This window comes from Desmodus rotundus, chromosome 4, assembly GCF_022682495.2.
Source record: "Desmodus rotundus isolate HL8 chromosome 4, HLdesRot8A.1, whole genome shotgun sequence".
Taxonomy (NCBI): domain Eukaryota; kingdom Metazoa; phylum Chordata; class Mammalia; order Chiroptera; family Phyllostomidae; genus Desmodus; species Desmodus rotundus.
Window position 1 is genome coordinate 125,833,053 of NC_071390.1, and position 23,677 is coordinate 125,856,729.

Genomic DNA, 23,677 nt, shown 5'->3' on the forward strand with positions numbered 1-23,677 from the left:
TGTTGTTTTAAGTGAGATGAAATTGATGTATAACATTATATTAGTTTCAGGTTACAAGAAAATGACTTAATGGTTTATATATTGTGAAATGATCACCACAATAAGTGTAGTTATCATCCATCACCACACATAGTTGTCACTCTAAGTTATAACAAAGGGAAATTAATGTCTTTGGGGGAATATTTGGTTCCATTCAATCTATCATGAAGACTCAAATATCTTCTTGGCAAGTTCAGAGATCCAGAGCTTGAATTAAAAACATAAAGCAGGTAGATTTATAATTTTAAACTTTATTTCATTTAGTCTTTAAAAATAATAAAAACATTGTGGAAAGTATTTAAAATCATAGAAACAGTACTGATTTTTCATATGTAGACTTTGAAATTCTTTGAATATTCTGTTGCAAATCACTAACATTATTAAATAAGGAAATATCACATATAGAATTTTCTTTCACCAAATGTTTAAAGAGATATTTTTCTAATTTAAATGCCATCAAAGGCATTGGACAAAGAGCACTTATTTCTTAGATCTCTGAACGAAACTTCAGTGTAGACTCTCTCATTTTCTTTTCATAATCTTCTTCAAACTTCTCATATTGGGCTACAGTAAACTTGTTTTTCCAGTCTCCCGCAATACCTGAAAATAAAGATAAATGGTAAATTTGAGATTACTGAAAAAGTTCCTGCTAAGATCAGTTTTAATTTGCATGATCACACTTACATTTTTAAGCTTTTAACTTTAGAATGTCATATTTACTCCATAACTCTATTCCTTAACTCCTACTCCCATTCCCAGACTCCTAGACATTCTTAGTTTTCCAAAAATTCCTATGCATTTTTCTTGGATCTTATATAAAGAAGAAAATATTTTAAATAGCTTCAAGAAATGTCACTGGGAGAATATCCAACATATCAAATCTTTACCCTTTGGCTTTAAGAGATTTGTTAACAAAGGATACAGAGAATTTTTCAGTCCTTTTAAAACCTTATTTTTCAATGTCAAATGATATTTATTTTTAAAAAGTTCTATGATCAAGGAAGATTGGAAAATTACTGGGTTCAATGTAATTGAATATATCTTATTGTAGGATTTTTCAATCTTCAAAATACTAACCATATTTAAAATCTCAAAGGAAGGATACAGGACACAGAATTTGCAATAAATAGGTGATAAAACAATGCCATTTTCATAGAATTCTCAGAGTAACGCAGAAGATACATCTGGAAGCTGAGGATTTCTCAACTTTGGCATTTTATTTGTATCTGCACTCTTGACATTTGAAGCCAGACAATTCTTTTTTTTTTGGGGGGGGGGGGGATGTGTGATTTCCCTCTGCATTATAGGGTGTTTATCAGCATCTTTTTTTCTACATATTAGGTGTCAGTTACATACCCCTATCATGATCATCAAAAATACCTCCAGATATTGCCAAATGTCTCCTAGGAGGCAAAATCTTATGTGCTTGGGATTGAGATTCCCCAGCAATGCTTATCTATGCATACTTACTTTTTAAAAGAAAACTCTCTAGAATGCATAATGACACATTGTAATTAAATTTACCCTTAATAGTTCCCTTTGTAGGCTCTCACCAAAACACCTGTTTCTCCCAAACTGTCTTAGTTTGTATGATTCATTCTCTCATTCACTTAAGATTTTACATCTCTGACAATTGTCATATGCTGTATGATTCTTCCTTGCCTCTCTAAATGTGGGCTTGAACTTTTGATATGCTTTGGCCAATGGACTTTGAATAGGTACAATATATACTACATTTGAACAGAAACTTTAAAAAAGCATTACAAGTTTCCACTACCTCCTTTCTCTATACCATAATGTTGGCACATCCCACAAACCAGCGGCTCTTTCAGCCTGGGTTTCAGAAAGAGAAGGCCCAAAAGGTTAAGTCCATAAGAGCCAATAAACACTGATCAGACTCAAAAAGAGCTGAGCAAAATTGCAACAGCCAGAGGTGACCAACAACCACTAACATTAAATGAAAATTAATCTTGTGGTTTTAAGCCACTGAGATTGTTGGAATTGGTTTTATAAAATAGCTGACTAACACATAGACAACTGACAGAATCCATCTTCCTCTCTCTCCCTCTCTTTCGCGCACACACACATTTCAATACAGCTCATATTTATTATTTATTAAAGTATTATTTTGTGCAAGATGATAGCTATACATTGAGTTCAAAGCCAAGGGTGCAATGACTTACCATAATCATAGCAACAACCTCAAGGAGGTGATACTTTCCCTCATTAATTTAAAATGTCTAGTATCATGTAAGCTTGCTAACTGCCACCATGGTATTTCTAAGGAATGAAGAATAGATATCTAGATAATTGAGACAAGTGAAGAGCATTCTTCTGATATAGAAATTTGTGCCAAGACTCATGCTTCTTGATATATAGGCTCCTGAGTAAACATTTCTCATTAGGGACTTGTCCTACATGTTAGTATTACAGCAATGATAGAGTTTCTTTGCCATAAATTATTTTCTCTTAAGTTTGGTTTTCCTAATTTTTTCTCTCAGTTTCTTTCCATTTCTTATAATATTGCTCGTAGTAATCCTGTACTCTCTTTAATGTGACTAGCAAGATCTACAGCAGCTAAGATATGATGTTCTCACCCTTTCTCATGAAGGGAGACACAGTATGGTCCATATCAAATGCTGGTATAGTAGTGTAATTTGCACAAGGATTCTGCTTCATCACATCAAAAGAACTATGATAGAGGATTTTATTCACAGTTTCTTCTGGCAGGTCTTTATCTAGAAACGTTAACAACTTCTGAATTTCACGCTTTGGATCCTAAACAAATATAAAGACAAGGCAAGACAAATAGATCTAGTCATGAAGTAGTCATAAATACATTCAATTAGGTTCTACATATGTTAATATGGTAGAGGAAATTATTTTATATTTTATCCACACTTTTCATTTTCCCTTCCCAGGTACATATGCAATTCTTGATTGTAACAGGCAATCATCTTCTAGAAGAAATATGTTTCCAAAAAATATTGAATTAATATTCAACCTTTCACATTCAAAAATAGAATTAACCTATAAAATAACAGATGGTGACAAAGGAAGTTACTATTATCATAAGATATAATTTACAAAATCCCTCAGTCTGTTTTTTTTTTTTCATAGCTAAAATCAAGAACAGATTACCTACTAAAACTTTAGGAAGAATTAATACAAATCCTTCTCAAACTCTTCAAAAAAATAAAAGAGGAGGGAACAATTCTAATCTCATTTTGTAAGACTAACATTACCCTGATACAAAGCCATACAAAAGGAGTATAAAAAAAGAGAGAAAATTATAGGCTAACATCCCTGATAAACATAGATGCGAAATACTAGCAAACAAAATTTAACAGCACTTTTAAAGGAACATACAACCATGATCAGGTGGGACTTATTCCAGGAGCGAAAAGATAGTTCAAGAACTGTAAACCAATCAAAGTGATACAGCACATTAACAAGATGATGGATGAAAATTATATTATCTCAATAGATGCAGAAAAATCATGTGATGAAATTCAGCATTCCTTTATAATAAAAACTTTCAATAAAGAAGATAGAGGGGACATGTCTCAACACAATAAAGGCCTTATATGACAGGCCCATACCTAACATAATCAGTGGTAAAAAGCTGAAAATAATCCCTCTAAGATCCAGAACAATTGTTAACTACAGTTAATAATATTGTATCATATGTTTGAAAGTTATTAAGAGAGTAGATCTTAAAAGTTCTCATCACATAGAAAAAATTGTAATTATATGTGGTAATGGATGTCAACTAGACTTTCTGTGGTGATCATTTCACAATATATACACATATTGAATCATTATGTTATTCACCTACAACTAATGCCATGTCAAATTTCAATAAAAGAATAGATTACTTGTCTCAGAGAGTTCTCTTAAAGTGGAAAAAAGATACTCTTTATACCTCTCGCACCCACATAGATATTTTTTAGACAGTACAAATACATTAAGAGAAAGTAAAATAAAACCCTGTCCATTTTCCAGCCTAAAGAATGATAAGGAGGAGAAAGAGGCAGCAATGAAGAAGAGAGACTACTTTGATGTATTTATTATGCTTTTTTCTATTAATTAATTAATTAATGTTGATTATGCAATTGTGGTTGTCCCCTTTTTCTATTTATTTATTCTATTCTATCCTATTTATTTATTTTTATTGATTATGTTATTACAGTTGTCCTGATTTTTCCCCTATGCCCTCCTCCACCAAGCACCCCCCACTCGCTCTAGTGATCCCCCCTCTTTTGTTCATGTATATAAGTACTTTGGCAAGTCCATTTCGTATACTTATTCTTAACATCCCCCTGCTTATTCTGTAACTACCAATTAGTACTTCTTAAACCCTTCATCTTTCCCCACATTCCCCCAGAACTCCCTCCTCACAGGCCAACATCTCCATGTTCTCTATATCTGTGATTCTGTTTCTGTTCTGCTTGTTTGCTTAGTTTGTTTCATTTAGGCCATATTTCTTTGTATACTCATTTTGACAGTCTCCCTGTATTTTTTTATATGTATTAGGGAGATCTGCTTTCACTCCATGTCTTGGTAGCATGGCCTAATGTAGTAGGTGTCCTGTAGGGTCCATTAGCATAGCCTCTCCTATCTCCCAACAAGTGTACTCAAGGTGCACCCTCTGTGCGGGCTGAGTACTCTCTCCTCTTGTAGATGAGTCTTGATTACTGTCAGCAGGTCAGTGGAAGGGATTTACTCAGTTCAGACAGCTGATAGGACTGTCTATGACCACTGGCCATCAACTATCTCCCTCAGTGGCTTGTGGAGGTGGTTGGGTGGCACTCTGATGTGTTTTGTAACTGTCCACTGGGTGCACAGGCTCTGAGGCTTCCCTAGTGGTGCAGGTCAAGGTCAACCTCCACTTGTGTTCTGTCTGGGGCCCCTTGGTATAAGCTATAAAACAATCTGGAGATGGCTACTGCTAGTGCCAGGCCTTGGGCCAGTCAGATAGAGATACAGGGGCTGGGCTCAGCTGTTGTGGGGGGTTTTTAGCACATTTTAGGAAAGTCTCACTTTCCTGTTCCTGTACTTCAGATTGTGCATAGGATGGCATGTTAGATAAAATGAAAGAAAGGTGCTTAGGCCAAAGAGTTTGTACCCTGTTACCCACTGGGAAGTGTTCTTGGTGGTACAAACCAAACTGAGAAATAGAGCCATAATCTTAGTGACCTGGTGAGATTGGAAAGAAGGGGAATCTGAGATTTAGCCTTCCCGAGCTACCCATCTCAGTTCATAGAAACAGAACCAGAGAGTTTCTGTAGTGGATCTAAAATAATCTATTTCTTCTAGCTACAGAACTGAATTTGCTGAAAATTAGACAAACACCTTAATTATTCTAGTGGAAGAATCACTAAGAAAGTTGAATTACTAGTTGTGCCAAGTCTATCATGTGAAAATTAAGTGGAAGAGTGATGGAGAAAAGGTGGACTGCTCTAGCTTGTAATAAGAATTTGGGGTGGATCTGATGATCCACAAAGACTCTGAGACTCTGGGACCCTTGAGTTATTGTGAGCCTTTCTGGCAGCAGGTATAGACTTTCATCCCATATTTGAAGAACCTAAACTTCCTTTTCTGAAACCTTATTATGATGTCATTTGGGAATTTTCCTTCCAATATAATGCCTATCCTCTTCAGGACCCACCCCAACCACTACTTGTTGCTTTTGGACTCACAAGTAGGGTAATATATCAGCGTAATTCAAAGTCACAGGTACAAAGTAACTTGAATAGGATGCAGAAGAGACTGAGAATTTGACTAAGGAATCTACCAAGGGAGATCTTCCTTAGCTGAGTAAGGTGGTTTCCCAAGAGGCTGTAGATTTGATTTTCCAGATAAAAGATGAATAGTAGTCATAGTCATCTAAAGGATTCAGAGAAATTGAAGGGATCAAGATAAGGCTGAGTCAAGGTTCTAGAATCTGAGCAACTGAAGCAGATAAACCAGATACACTGCAGGGAGGGGGAGGTCAATGGACATTGTTTCCAGGGGTCCTGGTTATCCTCATTCTTATTATGTCTTATATAATTTATCCTTTGCCCCACAAACATAGACATTACGTTAAAGAGAAAAGAGAGGTATAGACAAGCTATCTGAGAAAAAAATCAATTTAAGAAATGTGGAACATTATTTTATTGAATTTATTCTGGTGACACTGGTTAACAAAATTATACAGGTATCTGGTGCATGATTTTACAACACATCATCTCTACACTGCATTGTGTGTCACCACTCCAAGTCAGATCTCCATCCATCACCACTTATTCCCCTTATGCCTTCCTCTATCTCCCCCTACCACCCTCAACTTAGCAATCACCACATTGTTGTCCATGTCCATGAGTTCTTTCTCCTTTTTTTCTCAATTCCCACCCTCCCCACCCAACAACACCCCCCCCAACAGCTGTCAGCCTACTCTCTATTTATAAGGAGATGTGGAACAACATTTTAAAAATAGATCATTTAAATAGATCAGAATAAGTTTTAGATCAAATTAGGGAGTGAGTTATTTTCCATTCTAATAATCAGGTGAAAGATGAGAAAATAAAAACTAGAATAAATAAGGAAATTACATTGTTTCTCCACTGTGCATGCCATTTGGGGAAGCAATTATGGACAAGATAATCTGAGTCTCTGCATTCATGGAGCTTACATTATAGTAGAGGAGACAAGAAACTATAAATAAAGAAATACATACATAAAATAATTAGAAGTGGTAGTAGATACTATGAAGAGAACAATAGCAGCACAACAAACTCTAATAGATAATAACAAGGTAGATTATTTGACATTTTGGCAGTAAAAGAACTCTGTGAAGAAGTAACATTTAAGTAAAGACATTAAATGAAGACATTTCCTTACAGAGAAAGGAAATGGTGGCACCTGTAGAAGTTGGAGAGATTGACAGGAACTAAATAATGTTTAACTCTATATATTATCTTAATCATTTTATATTTCACAAAGAGATAGAAGCCATGGAGAGATTTGAAAAAGGGAGTTGGTATTATTTTGATTTAGGTTTCAAGATCATTCTCTCTCAGGGGAAAATAGACACAAAATGAGATAGTCCGAATAAATTTAGAGAGTTGCCTGAACTGGAGTAGGAAGCAGTGGTGGTAGAAAGAAGTGGATCGAGTGAAAGATGAATTTCCAAGGCAGAGTTAGTAGATTAGTCATATTTACAGATCAAGAGTAAAGGAAAGTGTGATACAAACAAGATGAAGCTTAGGATTCCTTAAAAAATAAAGAAGAAATTGTGGTTGTCTCTTACCTCTTTCATGTCTTCATAGAATAGGTAGAGGATACGATAATCTTTCCTTCTTTCCCACCAGTCCTTCACGTGGTCATACCAAGAACCAAAAGCCACTACATTCAAAAATAAAATGCTTGCAAAATTAAAACTATTTACATAAAATATTGTTAAATGTTATTCCAAGTTATCACTATTAATACATACATACTGTTTACTTATTCATTCAAGAAAAAAAGACAGTAGTATGACAGAAATATATCAAATCATCCCTGCTCTCACTGAATTTACAGTCTAAAAAAAGGACACAGTACTTCTGTTAGAATATGAATTGTGTTCCCCAAACCCAATAAGTACTTTACAATATGACTGAATTTAGGGATGGGGCATATAAAGAGGTAGTTAAGTTAAAATGAGGTCATTAGGGTAGGTCTTAATCCTGAGGACTATTCTCAAGTCTTAAAATCTAATGGAATTTGCCTTGCTAGGTTTCAGGCTTTTTTTCCTGACTTATCTTTCTTTTGTTTCATATGAAAATGTTTATTGTATGCCTGTCCCACCACTGTATTTTCTAAGCAGATTACTTGTTTTCATAAATTCACAACTAAAAAGGAATTTCGTCTCAAAATGAGTCATACCTTAACTCTCACCTATACTTGATTTACATGATAGTTAGATGAGATTTTAGATTCAGAGTTGATGCTGGAATAGTTTGAGACTTTTGGAGCTTTGAAGATGGAATGAATGCATTTTGCACATCAGGACATAAATTTTGGGGGACTGGAAGGCAGAGTAGAATTGTGTATACCCTAAAGTTCATGTTGAAGTCCTAAGTCCGGTACCTCAAGATATGTCTATATTTGAAGACAGGGTCTTTAAAGAGGTAAATTAAAATGAGGTTATTAAGGTAGGTCTGTGGGGGTTCAGAATGAGTTTCCCCAAGGTGTGTCATTCTGGTATGCAGATTATTTTAAACTAAAAACAGTCAAGTCTCAGAAGCTTAGGAAGAAACTCTAGCCCTCCCTTTTACTAACTAAAAGTATTTAAGATAGTGGACGTGCTCCAGGAAGGGTGATATCATTACAGATAATTCCAGTTTAATATGAACTAAGAATAGTAGACAGGAAGGAACCTGGCAAAGCCCATTTGATCAAAGCTCTTCATGTGTCCCATTGTTTTAATACAGACATATACATTTGTTTACTAAAAACCTCTTGTACATTTGCCTTACTTCCCTGCTTCTTCCTTCTTTGTTCAGAGTGACATATGTATATCATTTTGCCTTCCTATCTTTGAATTGTTCATTTTTATGTGAATTCTCCATGTGCATGTATTAAAATTTGATTTCTTTTTTGTTAGTCTGCCTTAGGTCATTATAATCATTCTACCATCCCCAAGAACTAACAGGGAAAGGAGAAACTTTCCACGTCCCAAACAAATCCTAATCCTATAGGACTGGTCTCCTTATAAAAAGAGGTAATTACAATGCAAACATATACAGAGGGAAGAACATGTAAAGACACAGAGAGAAGACGTCCATCTACATGTCAAAGAAAAGGGCCTCAAAAGAAATCAATCATGAGGACACCTTGACCTTGGACTTGAGCTTCCAAATCTGTGAGAAAATAAATTTTTGTTGGTTCAGCAACTCAGTATGTAGTACTTTGTTGTGACAGCCTTAGCGAATGAATACAACTTTTGATAAATAAAATTAGAAAAGCAAAATGGCAGATAGTAATGCAGACAATAAATAGTATAGATGTTCATAGCAGAGAGAAACAAGGAGAGAAAAGCATTGGGATGGAGAGGTGAAGAAAGGGCTCTGGAGGAAGCAAAGTACATAGGGTTCTAAGAAGAGTGGCAACTTCACAGTGGACATAGCTGGAAGGCTAGGTGATCAAAGTTAGTGTTACCAGAAAATGATAAACTGACAGGAGGCATTTCCTGATATGATGCAATAAGAATTCAACATTACCTCTATGGTGTCCCACCAAAAATTTATAACTTCAATATAATCATGAGGAAAAACCAGACAAACCCCAACTGAGGGACAGTCTGAAAAACAACTGGTGTGTCCTATTTTATGACTTTTACAGTTGTAAAAGTCATAAAAGACAAAGATAGACCACAGACTAAAGAGACATGACACCTAAATGCAATGTGTGATGTGTGATTGTGAATTGGATCATGGACCAGAAATATGTACATATTGCTATAAAAAAAATTATTGGGACAATTGACAAAGTAAGAGTAAGGTCCATAGATTATAGCATTGTTATCAATATAAATACCTGGGTTTTATCACAGAACTGTATTTATGTAAGAGAACATACTTGTTCTCAGGAAATACATGTGAAAATATTTAGAGAAAACAGAATGAGTAGATATTCTATGGGTATAAAATAGTCCAAACGATGGCAGGAGTAAAAATTTGTAAGGTATCATAGGGGTGTATTTGCCTTGTAAAGCAGCAAATGAACATTTTTATTAGAAAATGTTTATATGAGAATTAAAAGTAGAGTTACTACCATCGGTGTGAGTATGTTTTCCTGAAAGAGAGGATACACAGACAGAAAAAGAAAACTTTAAATATAAAATCTTCATTCAAGAATATTCAGTTTATTAAAAGAAACCTGAAGGAATGGTAAAGAAAAGAGAGTCCAAGAAATATGTATAAAATCAAAACAATAAAGTGACACAGACAACAAGAGAAGAAAGTACCTAGAAGTAGTCACCAAGTACTAATGAAACAATGAGACAAAGGGCTGAAAATCTGTGTCACATATTCTTTAAACATCCTTAAAGGGAAGAGATGACTATGGATTCTTCTTCTATTGTCTTCTTAGTACATTAGTAGAGTGCTGGGCACATATTAGGTTTATAATAAATACAAAATTATATCTGAATTTTATATCTCCTCACAAAACAACAATAACAAACCCCCCCATCTTTTTTATTATGGAACTCCATTATTGATTATAATAAGGGTTGGACTCACCCTTCCCAGTCATGAATTTATGCAGAAACTCCTCCCAGGTACCAGGCTCTGGGTGTAATTTTGCCATTTGGTAGAAATAATAGTAAGACACAGCCACATCTTTAGCATTCCGTGCCACATAGACCATCTGCGGGGAATACGAGAAATCATAATTTTGTTTCTATCCTTTATAGTTGGTAAACTTTTGCTTACCTTGACAGAATGCCTACTTTCTCTTTCTTTTTTTCTGATCAGGGTGTGTATGTCCTGATATAGGATATTCACAACTACCTAATTGTCTTAATGTAAAAACTTCTCAACTCTCACACACTCATTTTCTCTTTCCTTTGAAAAGAACATCTCTTGAAACATGGAAAACCAAGTATAATAAGAATAACAGTAAATATTATATTAACAAAACAATATTTTTCTAAAATTTAGAACATTTTTCTGTATCATCACTTATCAAAGCTAATAAAAAGAAACAATTTTTAGAGTTCAAAATGCCTTATGTTTCATTTAAATAAATTATTATTTGGGTAAATTTCATCAATAAATATTACACATTCTTCATTCTGTCCATGTTTATAATGATTAGTGTGAGATTAAAATTTATTTTATGTTGAAGGCCTCCCGTATGCTTATAAGCAGAAATTTTAAATATATTTTCCAATAGAAATGACATTATTATGCCTCATTAATAATTAAGTTTTCCATCAAGTATGCTGAATTCCATTAAGTTTAATTCTCTCCTGAAATATACCTAATAATACTGAGTTTCCAGCCACACATGCAGTAAAAACATTTATAAGAGAAAATGCGTTCAGGAAGAAATCTCCATTTATTTTAGCAAATTCAGATTTTCTTCTTTTCCAACTGAGAGGAAAAGGAAATCAGAATTTTTATACTCCCCAGTCACTGGCAGTAGTTCTTATATTTAAGGACAAGAATGAGGGAAGGAAGAAAATACTAAACCTTATTAACATTACCAATTACTTCCTATTTCAATACCAAAAGGTTATGGTAATGAATGAATTATTTTCTTTTCCTATCACCATCACTTTAAAATCCTTATTAAGGTCTGTTTCCACTTGCCTCAGGGTGGGCAGAAGGCTATCTAGGAGATATCCCCCAGTTCCCACAAGTACAAGGCCATAGATTCTGGGGGCTTCTATGGGTTTTTATTTCTGGAATAAAAATGATAAACTTTATTTCTACTCTCTTATCACTTTTGTTTTTAATTAGACTTCGAGTGAAAAAAGAACTAATACATAAATACATGAACAAAGACTATTTGTATAACAAAGCTGAAATTATAATCAATTTTTCAAAAGAAAAACAACAGATGTTTTGGTCATTCTATTAAAGATACTGTGGTAAAGCATACTCTAAACATCTTTCTCAGATCTAGGATTAATGACTGCTTACCTTCCCAGATTCATTTTTTTAACCACATTGAACCTCTTGTAAAATTTGACACACATCTTGCTGTTTCACATCTGCTAGCCTATGTACACAGTTTGTTCTCTGTAAAATGACCTAGTGCATCTAAAAAAAAGCTCCTACTCTTTTTTTTAGCATGTTGATCACATCTTTCTTCATCTATACGATGCTGTTGTCCCATAGTAGCACTTATATTCTTAATATGTAATTATTTTTCATATACATGCCCTTTCCCCACTATTTGAGGTACTCTGCAGGACCATATGCTATTTAAACCATTGCATAATATAGCATAGAAAAGTGACTTGCAAGCAGATAAAGCTCAATAGTATCTGTAGAAATTAAATAAGACAATATACTCTTAGATAACAGAGAATATCTTATTCATATTTGCTTTTATAATGATGATCAAGGTATCAGGATAAGAGATTTATGTGTATATACTAGCAACAAATATTTAGAAAATAATATAAGTATGTTTATGTATGTGTGCATATGTATGAGAAAAATAAAGAATATTAATTCATATATCAAAATATTTAAAGAATAATTAGAGATATGAAATATATTTAGATTTAAATGTGATTATTGAAACAACAAAGCTTATAGAAGTAAGCAGAAGAGAGAATATCATCATGATCTGGGAGATGGCATTTTTAAAAACATACAGAATGCTCTAACATTTAAGAAAAAAAATGATATCCTGACATACTGAGTAATCTCAAAATTAAGATATTATTGTAAAATCGAAAAAGGAAATGCACAGTAGATGATGATATAATGAAATTTAAGAGATCCAAGATGATGGTGAATTAAGTGGAACCTACATTCTCCTCCTCCCAGGAACAAACTGAAAATGCAACAAAAATATAGAAAAATCAGTCTGAATAACCAACTGAAGACTACCTAAATAGAAGTCTTATAACAAAGGATTTACAGAAGAAGCCATATCAAGACTGGTAGGAAGAGTGGAGATTCAGAAAAGGTTGGCCTAAAACCAAGACTACCCAGCAAGCCTAAAGCTCAGAGAGTCCGAAAGAAGCTGGACCCAAGGAGGAACACACCAAGGCACATCATAATTACATTACCCAAGATTAAACAGAAGGAGAGAATCTTAGAAGCAGCAAGAGAAAAGAACACAGTTACCTACAAAGGACTTCCCATAAGACTGTCAGCTGATTTCTCAAAAGAAATCTTGCAGGCAAGAAGGGACTGGAAAGAAGTATTCCAAGTCATGAAAGGCAAGGACCTACATCCAAGATTACTGTATCCAGCAAAGCTATCATTTAGAATGGAAGGGAAGATAAAGTACTTCTCAGATAAGGACAAGTTAAAGGAGTTCATCATCACCAAGCCCTTATTATATGAAATGTTAAAGGGATTTATCTAAGAAAAAGAAGATAAAAAAATATGAACAGTAAAAATGACAGCAAACTCACAGTTGTTAACGACCACACCTAAAACAAAAACAAGAGCAAACTAGGCAAACAACTAGAATAGGAACAGAACCATAGAGATGGAGATCACATGGAGGGTTGTCAATAGGGGACTGGGAGGGGGAGAGTGGAGGGAAAGGTACAGAGAATAAGTAGCATAAATGATAGGTGGAAAATAGACAGGGGAAGGGTAAGAATAGTGTAGGAAATGTAGAAGCCAAAGAACTTATAAGTATGACCCATGGACATGAACTATAGGAGGGGAATGTGGGAGGGAGGGGGTGGGCAGGATGGAGTGGAGTAAGGGGGGGAATGGGACAACTGTAATAGCATAATCAATAAATATATCAAAAAAACTGAAGGAGAAATAAAGAGCTTCATAAACAAACAAAAAAGCTAAAGGAGTTCATTACTACCAAACCAATATTATGAGAAATGTTAAAGGGTCTTCTTGAGGAGGAAGACAAAGGAGGAGGAGGAGAAAGAGAAGGAGGAGAAAGAGAAGAAGAAGGAGGAGGGGGAGGAAGAGGAGGAGAAGGAGAAAGAGAAGGAGGAGGAGAGGACAAAGGACATGAAGAAGAAGAAAAAGAAGGGGGAAGATAGTTGTGAAGGATAAAATGGTAATAAATATATACTTATCAATAATTACTATAAATGCAAGTAGCTTAAAAGCTCCAATCAAAGACATAAGGTAGCTGAGTGCAGAAGAAAACAAGATATATACAATGTATAAGAGACACACCTCAGAGTGAAAAAACACACAGACTAAAAGTAAAATATGGAAAAAGACATTTCATGCAAAAAATAATACATCTGACAAAATAAACTTTAAAACAAAGACTATAAAGAAACAAAGAACACTGCATAATGATAAATGGATCAAGACAGCAAAAGGATATAACTCTTGTATACATTTATGCACCCAACATAGATTCGACTAAATATATAAAGCATATCTTGATTGACATAAAGAGAGAGACCAACAGTAATACACTAATAGTACGGGATTTTAACAGCCCATTAACATCAATGGATAAATCTTCTAGGCAGCAAATCAAAAAGGCAACAACAACCTTAAATGACACACTACACCAGAATAATTTAATTGGTATCTTCACAGCATTTAACCCCAAATCAGTAGAATACACAACATTTTTAAGTGCACATAGGACATTTTCTAGGATAGACCAAATGTTGGGACACAAGACAAGTCTCAATAAATTTAAGAAGATTGAAATCATATCAAACATTTTCTCTAACCATAACGGTATGAAACTAGGAATCAATCATAAGAAAAAAACTGAAAAACACACAAAGACAGAGAGACTAAATTACAGGTTACCAAACAATGGATGGGTTAATAGTGAGATCAAGAAAAAAAATCAAAACATACTTTGAAACAAATAAAAGTGAGAACAAAATAACCAAAACCTATGAGACACAACAAAAGCAGCCTGAGAGGTAAATTCGTATCATTACAGGCATATGTTAGAAACAAGAAAAATCTCAAATAATTAAACAAACAACAAACAAAGACCAAAATGAGTAGAAGAAAGGAAATAATAAAGATCAAAGCAGAAATAAGTGAAATAGAGTCTAAAAAACAATACAAAAGATCAATGAAACCAAAAGCTGGATCTCTGAAAGAATAACTAGATTGAAAAACCTTAAACCAGACTCATCAAGAAAAAAAGAGAGGAGACCCAGATAAATAAAATCATTACGGGGAGAAGTAACAACTGACACCAAAAAAATACGAACAATTGTACAAAAAATTATGAACAAAAATAAAACAACAAAGTGAATAATCTGAATGAAATGGTTAAATTCCTAGAAACATAAAATGTTCCAAATCTGAATCAGGAAGAATCAGAGAATATGAATAGATTGATGACAAATAATGAAATTGAAGCAGTAATCAACTCCCAATAAACAAGAATCCTGGACCCAATGGCTTCAAAGGTGAATTTTACCCAATATTCGAAGAAGAACTATCACTTATTCTTCTCAAACTATTAAAAAATATTCAAAAAGGAGGGAAGATTCCAAGCTCTTTTTATGAGGCCAGCGTTATCCTAATTCCAAAGCCAGATAAAGGTACTACAAAAAAAAGGAAATTATAGGATAATAACCCTGATGAAAACAGATGCTGAAACCGTCAACAAGGTATTAGCAAACCAGGTCCAGCAACATGTTCAAAGGATCATACACCATGATCAAGTAAGGTTTGTTTGGATTTAAAGGATCAAGGGGATACAAGGTTGGTACAATAGCTGCAAATTCATTAAGGTGATACACAATATTTGCAAAATGAAAGATAAAAACCACATGACCATCTTAGATGTAGAAAAAGTAAGTAAGTCAGATACACATAATGAAATGCCTTATATCAGTGGTTCTCAAATGTTAGCATGAAGCAAATTCATCAGGTCTTATTAAAACCCAGATGTCTGGACCCCACCCCCACTGTTTCTGATTCAGTACGTCTGAATTGGGCCTAAGAATTTGCCCAGGGTACCATATTTTGTGATCCAGAAGGCTACCTTAAACAAAACAGAAACAAAAATAACAAGAATGATAAGAATTCATCTCACAAACATGTTAAATGAAGTTAGCTAAATATTCAAGACTATATATTTGATGATTACAGACAAAACAAGCAAATTAATTAATGGTGAGAACTTTCTGGATATGGGTTATCTTTGAACATAGGGATTCTTGCCTAGAAAAGTATTGGAACAGAGGTGCTGGTAATGTTCAATTTCATTTTTAAAAAATATTTTATTTATTTTTAGAGAGAGGGGAAAGGAGGAAGAAAGGGAGAGAGACAATGATGTGTGAGAGAAACATAGACTGGTCACCTCTTGCAAGCATCCCACCCAGGACCTGGCCCACAACATGGGCATGTGCTCGGACTGGAAATCTAACTGGAGACCTTTAGGTTCACAGGCCAGAGCTCAGTATACTGAGCCACACCAGCAAGGGTGTAATGTCCAGTTCCTTGATCTGGGTGCTGGTTTCATGGTTATGCTCACTTTGTGAAAATTCATCAAGGTATAGATTATAATATATGCACTTTCTCCCTCATATTACTTTTGAATTAAGATGATTATTAAAAGAGAAGTCTAAAACTGATCCATAAATTATATATTTTATATGTAAAATATATACATCTATAAACATATAAATATAAAATTTATATAAATAATTTATATCATTTATATTATATACCATACATTGTATATATAATTTAAATATAATTATATAGTTTTATAAGTATAATAAATACCTTATATATAATTATATATTTATAAATTGCCACTACACTGAATTCATGATTAAACAGGTCTGGGATTATTTAAATAGCTACTGTTCATAAGTGATGAAGAGATTTAGACAGAAAGACAGGCATTTTAGAGAATTAAAAACCTGAGAGAATCTCAAGGCTTGGGCACTGACTGTAACCCCTTACCGACAGCACTGAAATCCATTGGTACTATTTTGATCTTTAGGCTATAGGGACCACAGTATTATTTTTCCAATGATTTTCCCAGAGGTTGAAATCCCCCCTCCTAATGTCTACATAATTAGTAAAAGAAATTACAACACAAATAAGGATCTTTTCTTAAAATTTTCTACCTTGCAGTTATTCTTCCAAAATGAAGAAGGAAGAAGTTGAACAGGTAAGTGTGTTTTCACTAATCGAGGAGACTGCATATTTTTCAAATCCTCAATGCCTACAAGCATAAAAGTTAAATTACATTATAAATGTGGAGTCATAAAGGTGAATTGCAACATAATCTAACACTTTGTAAACTTTAACCTCACTATATGGCTTGAAATGGCTATATGGCTAAACGGCCTCATATAATTCTAAAATCTGCAAAGACATTTTTTAAATGATAAATCCTGGTTAGTTGGGCTGTTTTATTGCCTATGAGTAGTAGAGTTTATTACCTCTATGCATGTCTATAAAATCTTCAGATATATCTTGATGAGGCACAAACAGCAGTATGTCAAGTGTAAAAATGTCCAAATTTTCTTTCATTTAATTTCTTTTTTGTCTAATTTACACTGTGGGAAATCCCTTTCCAGTTTTCTTTTTTGACATTTTAAAATATCTTTTTTTAATTTGTTTTTTCATTACAGTTGGCACACAATGTTATATATTAGTTTCATGTATACAACATAGTGATTATACATTATAATATCTTATGAAATAATCACCCCAGTTTAAGTCTAGTATCATTTATATCCCCATGACTATTTTTATGATGGGCAATTTGTACTTCTTAATCTCTTTCCAACTTTCTTATATTAAAATTCTGAAAGTTGTGAGGTTCATGGCTAATTTTAAAATTTTTGATAATGTAAGACCTTATATATGCACATAATTCTTTTTCTTGAGTCTGTGAACATCAGCTAACTAACAGCAGATATGACTCTATATTGGATCAAACACTGAAATTTTACTGCATAATGATCACTTAATATTCAAATGTTAAAGACTTCCTCCTGACCTGTTAATAAAAAATACACCCATCAAAATCTCCTCATATAGATATTATCTTTGGGTGAAAGAGGAGTATAGTATGGTTGTTAGAATAACCAAAAATTCTTACTCTTCTATTATAGAAACTTATGATTCAACTGTTCAAGCTCTGTCTATATCATTTGCTATTAGGACTCCTTTAGACACCAAAAAAAAAAAAAAAAGAAAGAAAGAAAAAAGAAAAAAAAACGGGAATTTACTCCTATGAACATTAAGAGAAAATACCATTTTTGACTCCAGGTATTATAAGTTCCATGAATGGCACTCGGTTGTATATTGCACCCCGTTTACATTTCTCTGCATCCCCATTGTTATAGATCAAATCCAGTATTTCACTGACCCAGGTTGTGCCTGAAAAAAAAATAGAAGGAACTCTAAACTTTGCTGTCAAAAAGAGTGTGAGGGTCACAGAGGTTTTGTAACATCAACAACAAAAACGTGCTCCTTGTATTTATTCCCTTTCTCTCTTCTCCTTTCTCCTAGTAGACATCCTTATCTATCTTGAACATATATGTATGTATTGTGTGTGTAAAATCTGATTAAAATACTCACAAAAGTAAAACTTCAAAAGAAAGTAAAACGTGGGGCATAAAAGAGACATTGTGGGCCCTGGCTGGGTAGCTCAGTTATGTTGGAGCTGATACACCAAGCTTGAGGGTTAGAGCTCAGGTCAGGGCACACATAAGAAGCAACCAATGAGTGCATAAATAAGTGCAACAACAAACCAGTCTCTCTCATGTTCTCTCTCTCTCTCTCTCTCAAAATCAATAAGTAAAATTTTTAAAAAGGAAGAGAGACTTTGTGTAAGTAATAATAGCTCATCTTCCTGTGTGGGACAGATAGGGGAAGCAGCCAATTTTAATGATTCTGAACACCAATTTGTACATTTCCTATTAATATCAAACAGACTATTATCCTTTGGGGCTGAAGGTTACTTCTGGTGCAAGTGTTCAACATTTGGTGGAGGGGTGAAGAGAAATAGGGGCTGAAGGGAAACAAAGGGAACTTTTTGTGATTGTATCTGTGGTGACCACTAAAACCACAGATTGCATCTGTGGGACACTAACAAAATCAAAGACTCTATATCCTGTTCAAGCACACGTGGATCAAGTCACTCTGATCTTTATTAATTGTGTCTTCAGCCTCTGAGAAATGGATCTAATATACATGAGTATATGGTCTACTTAACTATGTGACTTGAGGATCAAGTTATCGAGGTACTGCTGAAAAAGCCACTATAAGACATAGGGGGAAAATATCTTAACTCTTCCTATTTCCTTCCTCTTTACCAAATGTGTAATGGTAGTCCCTAAATTGAATAATCATGTGTGAAAACTAAAAAATTACATTAAATAATTAATGTATATAAACAGCAAATTTTTAGAAAAAATGACCTGCATTTGGAAGTACCTTTGAATTGGTTCCAGATGTTAGAGTACTTTAGGCCTCATTTTTATTTAGTCCTTTCTGTGGACAATTCTTACTCCTTCTTGTCCCTAAATCATGAGTACAAGACTCTCATCCCCATCCTTCTGACTCAGAAAGTTACAGTGCTAAGTGAAAGTTGAGGCATATCAGTACTACACCTAAATATTTTGTTGCCTGATCTGGCTTAGGTTTAAGCAATGATTCACAGAACAAAAGAGACCTAAATTCAACACATTTTCTATCAGTAGGTGGTTCAAATTTTGGCCAATGTATCTGATTGAAAGAAATGCCAATATAGATATGTTTTGAATTGAGTGTTTATTTTCTGTGACTTTAAAAAAAGTCATGGTTTAGCTCATATAAAGAGTTACTTAACTTGGATCTTAACTTGGAACACAATAAAAGAAAAATACGACCAAAGAGAGTATATGATTTATTTATTTGTAGCCATTTAGCCATCTAACATTTAGTACATCAGAAACAAAATTCAACTTCAAACAGCACCTTTGTAGATGAGCTATTTGTGTGCTATACCTGCCAAAGATTATCTTAATAGTTTCCTATCTGTAAATACATCAAAAAATAGATAAAACAGATGAGTGTGTACATTCTCAGTGATTGCCCTCCCTTCTCTAACCTTGTATCTCAACAAGAAAATGCAAAGTAGTTTTTGTCCAAATAATTTGCGTTTAGGGAACTACTCAAAGATCAAAGTAAGTAGTAAGAAAAGAAAGAAGAAAACAAGCTTTTACCCAAAAAAGCTTGGTTTTCATTTCTGCAAAAATCTGTATGGCTCGTTTGTGTACGTTCTGGTAGGCCCCCATTGCTCTCACAATGTTTCTAATGTTGGCACATTAGAATCCCAGGAATTCGAGGCTTTCTTCCCAGGACTTGTTGTATATTTCTCTGAAGTAATTTTAATATTTCTAAGCTGAAAAGAAGATCAGTTATTAATATACTAATTAAAAGTACCTTTTTCTCATTTCCATTAAGAAACAAGACAAGAATATAAATGAAAGTTGACGTGAGAGTTTAATAATTAGAACAGCTGACTGATCATGGGTTCAAGTAAAAGAGTTGGTTAACAGGTTGAAGAGAGCCTCATCTCTCTGATATTTCTCTGTACATCTATCCCTGGGTAAACTGGAAGACTCTGTCATAAAAAGATCTGAAGAAATAAAAATTATTCTTACTGAGTTATCTTAAATTCTCTTTTCTGAGACCGTATACTAAAGACAGCAGTTCTTTATAACAAAGTACTTCTAAACATATTTATAAAATATATTTAAAGTAATAAAATACTCATATTTTATAAAATAATTTTCAAATGTTAAAATGAACAAAATATTTAAATATTAAAGTGTATAGACACATATATATCCATATATTCATATACCAATATACCACTATCATTTTTATATGCAATTTTAATAATTTTTATTTTAATTCAAAAAGGGAAACAAAACAACAGCATTGATTTTCCTTCATATAGAGTCTCCATTTAATTGTGGGCCTTTTAGAATAAGAAGTAAGTTTGTCTAATTTGGGACAAAATTATCCCAGCAACAGCTACAGTGTTGCTTGACAAGTGATCTGCAGAGCAGCGGGCTTACACTTATGGATCAATAACTGATCAACAAGTACAGTTGACCCTTGAACAGAGAGGGGATTAGGGGTGCCGACCCTAACTTTTGACTCCCCCAAAACTTAACTACAGACATCCCTCCTCAGTATTCACAGGAAGTTTGATTCATGACCACTGCAGATACCAAAATCCCCAGATGCTGAGGTTTCTTATGTAAAATGATGTAGGACAATGCACATAGTCAGCTCTCCACATCCACAGATTCCCATCTGAGGATCGAAAATACTGTTTTCCATTTGTGGTTGGTTGAATCGGCTGATGTACAACCCAAGGAGATGGATGGTCAATTGTATATTTTTTAAAGAAAATCCATACATAAGTGGACCTTGCAGTTCAAACCCATGTTGTTCAAAGGCCAACCATACAAATAAATTTAAAAAGTTCTTACCAGACTTGGGGTAGGTGGAGATCAAAAGGTCATCTGGTCGGGATTCAAATGACTCCACCTGGGACCACTCCTCAGCAATGCTCCAGAAGAGAGGGACACCCTGAACATCCACTAACTCCCTTCTGTAGATATTTGGCTTGTTGTCCATTTTTGAAAGACTAGATTGATATAAAAAGGCACAAGTTAAAAAGTCTTTGTTTTAATAGCATTGATTAAATAAAAAATAAGTTTTATTAAATGAAATAATATTCCATCCCTCTAGATCCAGCAGCATCAGATCACAGTACTACTGTGCATTATGAATCAGCAGAAGGAAAAAATGTCTTGTAAAAACCATTGAGGTCTTGCACCATTTATTTCATATGTGCTATTTATATAGTAATATCATCAGTACTTTTTATGTGTACTTAATGGTATACAGCTTTTCCTTAGGCAAAGATTTCTGGGATATGTAATAAAGTTACAGGACTTTGAAGTGTCTTTCCTCACCACCACACTGCCAATTCATTGCAGTGGGAATCCGAATAAGCCCCATAATTGCACTGAGCTGTCTTAACTATAAAACCAGGAGTAGCCTAACTTGGTACTTCCCTCTCTTAAATCACTGCCTGGGCTAGTAAAAGTAAATTATTCTAAGTTATCTATAAGAGACTATAAGAACAGAAGGGGGTCAAGAAGAAAAGAACCTGAGGTAGGTGTAGCACTGAACTACATTGCTGTGATGAACTTTTCAGTATTCGTGATATCATATGTCATTTTATATTCTTTAGATGTCATGTGTAAAAAGTGGAAAAGCCTGAAATGTAACTTAAATCCTACTCCAAAACATGTTGTTTCCCAATTTAGCATGAGCTGAATGGCTATTTTTCTTTCTCTAAAGCTCTAGGAAAATGATTTAAAAGCCTTCCTGAGGCCCTTTAGCAGCTGCTGAATCTCTCTGCAGTAATTAAAATCAGAAGTCTCTGAAGTCAATGGATATAACTTAACTTGTACCTTTTTCCAAAGTGCCAATGTTTTATCTTCTTTTTTAATTTCTTTATGTTCCACCCTTATCCTACCCCATCCAAGTACCTTTTTATTTTAAAAGGTTTTGAAGTTGCAGGATACAAAATCATACATAAAAATCTGTTGTATATCTATACAGTAATAAAAAACTATCACAAAGAGAAATTAATAAAATAACCCCATTTGTAATTGCATCAAAAAATAAAATACCTAGGAACAAATTTAACCAAACAGGTAAAAGACCTATATAATGAAAACTATAAGAAACTAAAAGAAAGAATTGGAAAAAAACACAAATACATGGAAAGATATTCTGTGCTCATGGACTGGAAGAATTAACATTATTAAAATGTTTGTACCACCCAAGGTAATTTACAGATTCAATGCAATGCTTACCAAAATTCCTATGACATCTTTTATAGACATAGAACAATCCTAAAATTTTTATGAAACCGAAAACGACCCAAAGCAAACCAAAGCAATCTCAAGAAAGAAGAAAAACGCCAGACAGGCATCTTGCTCCATGATTTCAAACTATACTTAAGTATAGTATTTGATATTTTTGACCATATATCCTTCTGACACTTTCAGAAGGTTATCACATTCTGGTTGATCTTTCATCTCTTTAATTGTCAATTTTTCAAAGGAATATTCAGGACAGAATTGTTGTTTTCCTTGTAGTCCCATAGTTCCTAGTTGGCTCTTTTACTGTACACACATTTCCATGATTTTAACCACTGCCTGTGAGCTGATCCTCCAGAAGGTACATTTATCATCTGTTTGTTCTGAGACCTACATATCCAAATGCTATTGTACATTTTCCCCTGATGTTCCTTAGACATCTCACATTTAATAATCACAACTTTAACTCATGAACCTTGCTCTTCAATGACCAGTTCTTGTCTTAGAGTCACGATGTTACCTTATAATTTAGTGAGAACACATTCACCTCACCACTCAAGTCCGAAATCTAGGAGTCATCTCAGATTCTGTCTTCTCCTTGACTTTTCCAGATCCACTAGGCTCACAAATATGATTTTTCTTTTCTTTCAAGTATCTGTGTGAAAAGCAGCTTCTTTTCATGAACTAGCTTAGCAGTTAAGACTCTAAGGTCTCCAGATTTATAATGAATATGCTAGGTCTGTTATTCACTACCAATGTGACTCTGGGCAAATCAAAATTCTGAATTCAATTTTCTAATCTTAAAAATGGAAGTGAAGATTTACTAACTTTATGCAGCTATTGTGGTAGAGAAATAATATGATAGATATAATGTACATGTTAATAAAACATGGTATATATTCAGTAAAGGGTAGCTATTATTAATATTATTATTATTCCCCATAAAAATACAGGTATGTCTTAACGTATGTCCTTATCATCATAAACCCTGTACTATGGCAATAGTCTTAAAATGTATCCCCTTATCTCCAAGCTCATTTCCTCCCTTCTCCCTGCCAACTCTCAGTAAAATGGCTTCAAAACCTGAGC

The 23,677-nt window shown here is 34.0% G+C and overlaps 1 protein-coding gene across 2 annotated transcripts in view; it reads right to left on the reverse strand.

Moving 5' to 3' along the window:
• Positions 1-270: 270 nt before the first annotated feature.
• Positions 271-23,677, reverse strand: part of LOC112320065 (sulfotransferase 1 family member D1) — a 30,295-nt gene continuing 6,888 nt past the window's right edge. For both annotated transcript variants that reach the window (XM_024577446.3, XM_045185493.1), the window contains exons 2-8: positions 21,182-21,339; positions 17,946-18,071; positions 16,808-16,905; positions 10,311-10,437; positions 7,334-7,428; positions 2,637-2,817; positions 271-639 (exon numbers count right to left, since the gene is read on the reverse strand). In XM_024577446.3, coding sequence (XP_024433214.1) covers positions 527-639; positions 2,637-2,817; positions 7,334-7,428; positions 10,311-10,437; positions 16,808-16,905; positions 17,946-18,071; positions 21,182-21,329 — 888 coding nt within the window. In that variant the 5' untranslated portion in view covers positions 21,330-21,339 and the 3' untranslated portion in view covers positions 271-526. The remainder of the gene's footprint in view (positions 640-2,636; positions 2,818-7,333; positions 7,429-10,310; positions 10,438-16,807; positions 16,906-17,945; positions 18,072-21,181; positions 21,340-23,677) is intronic.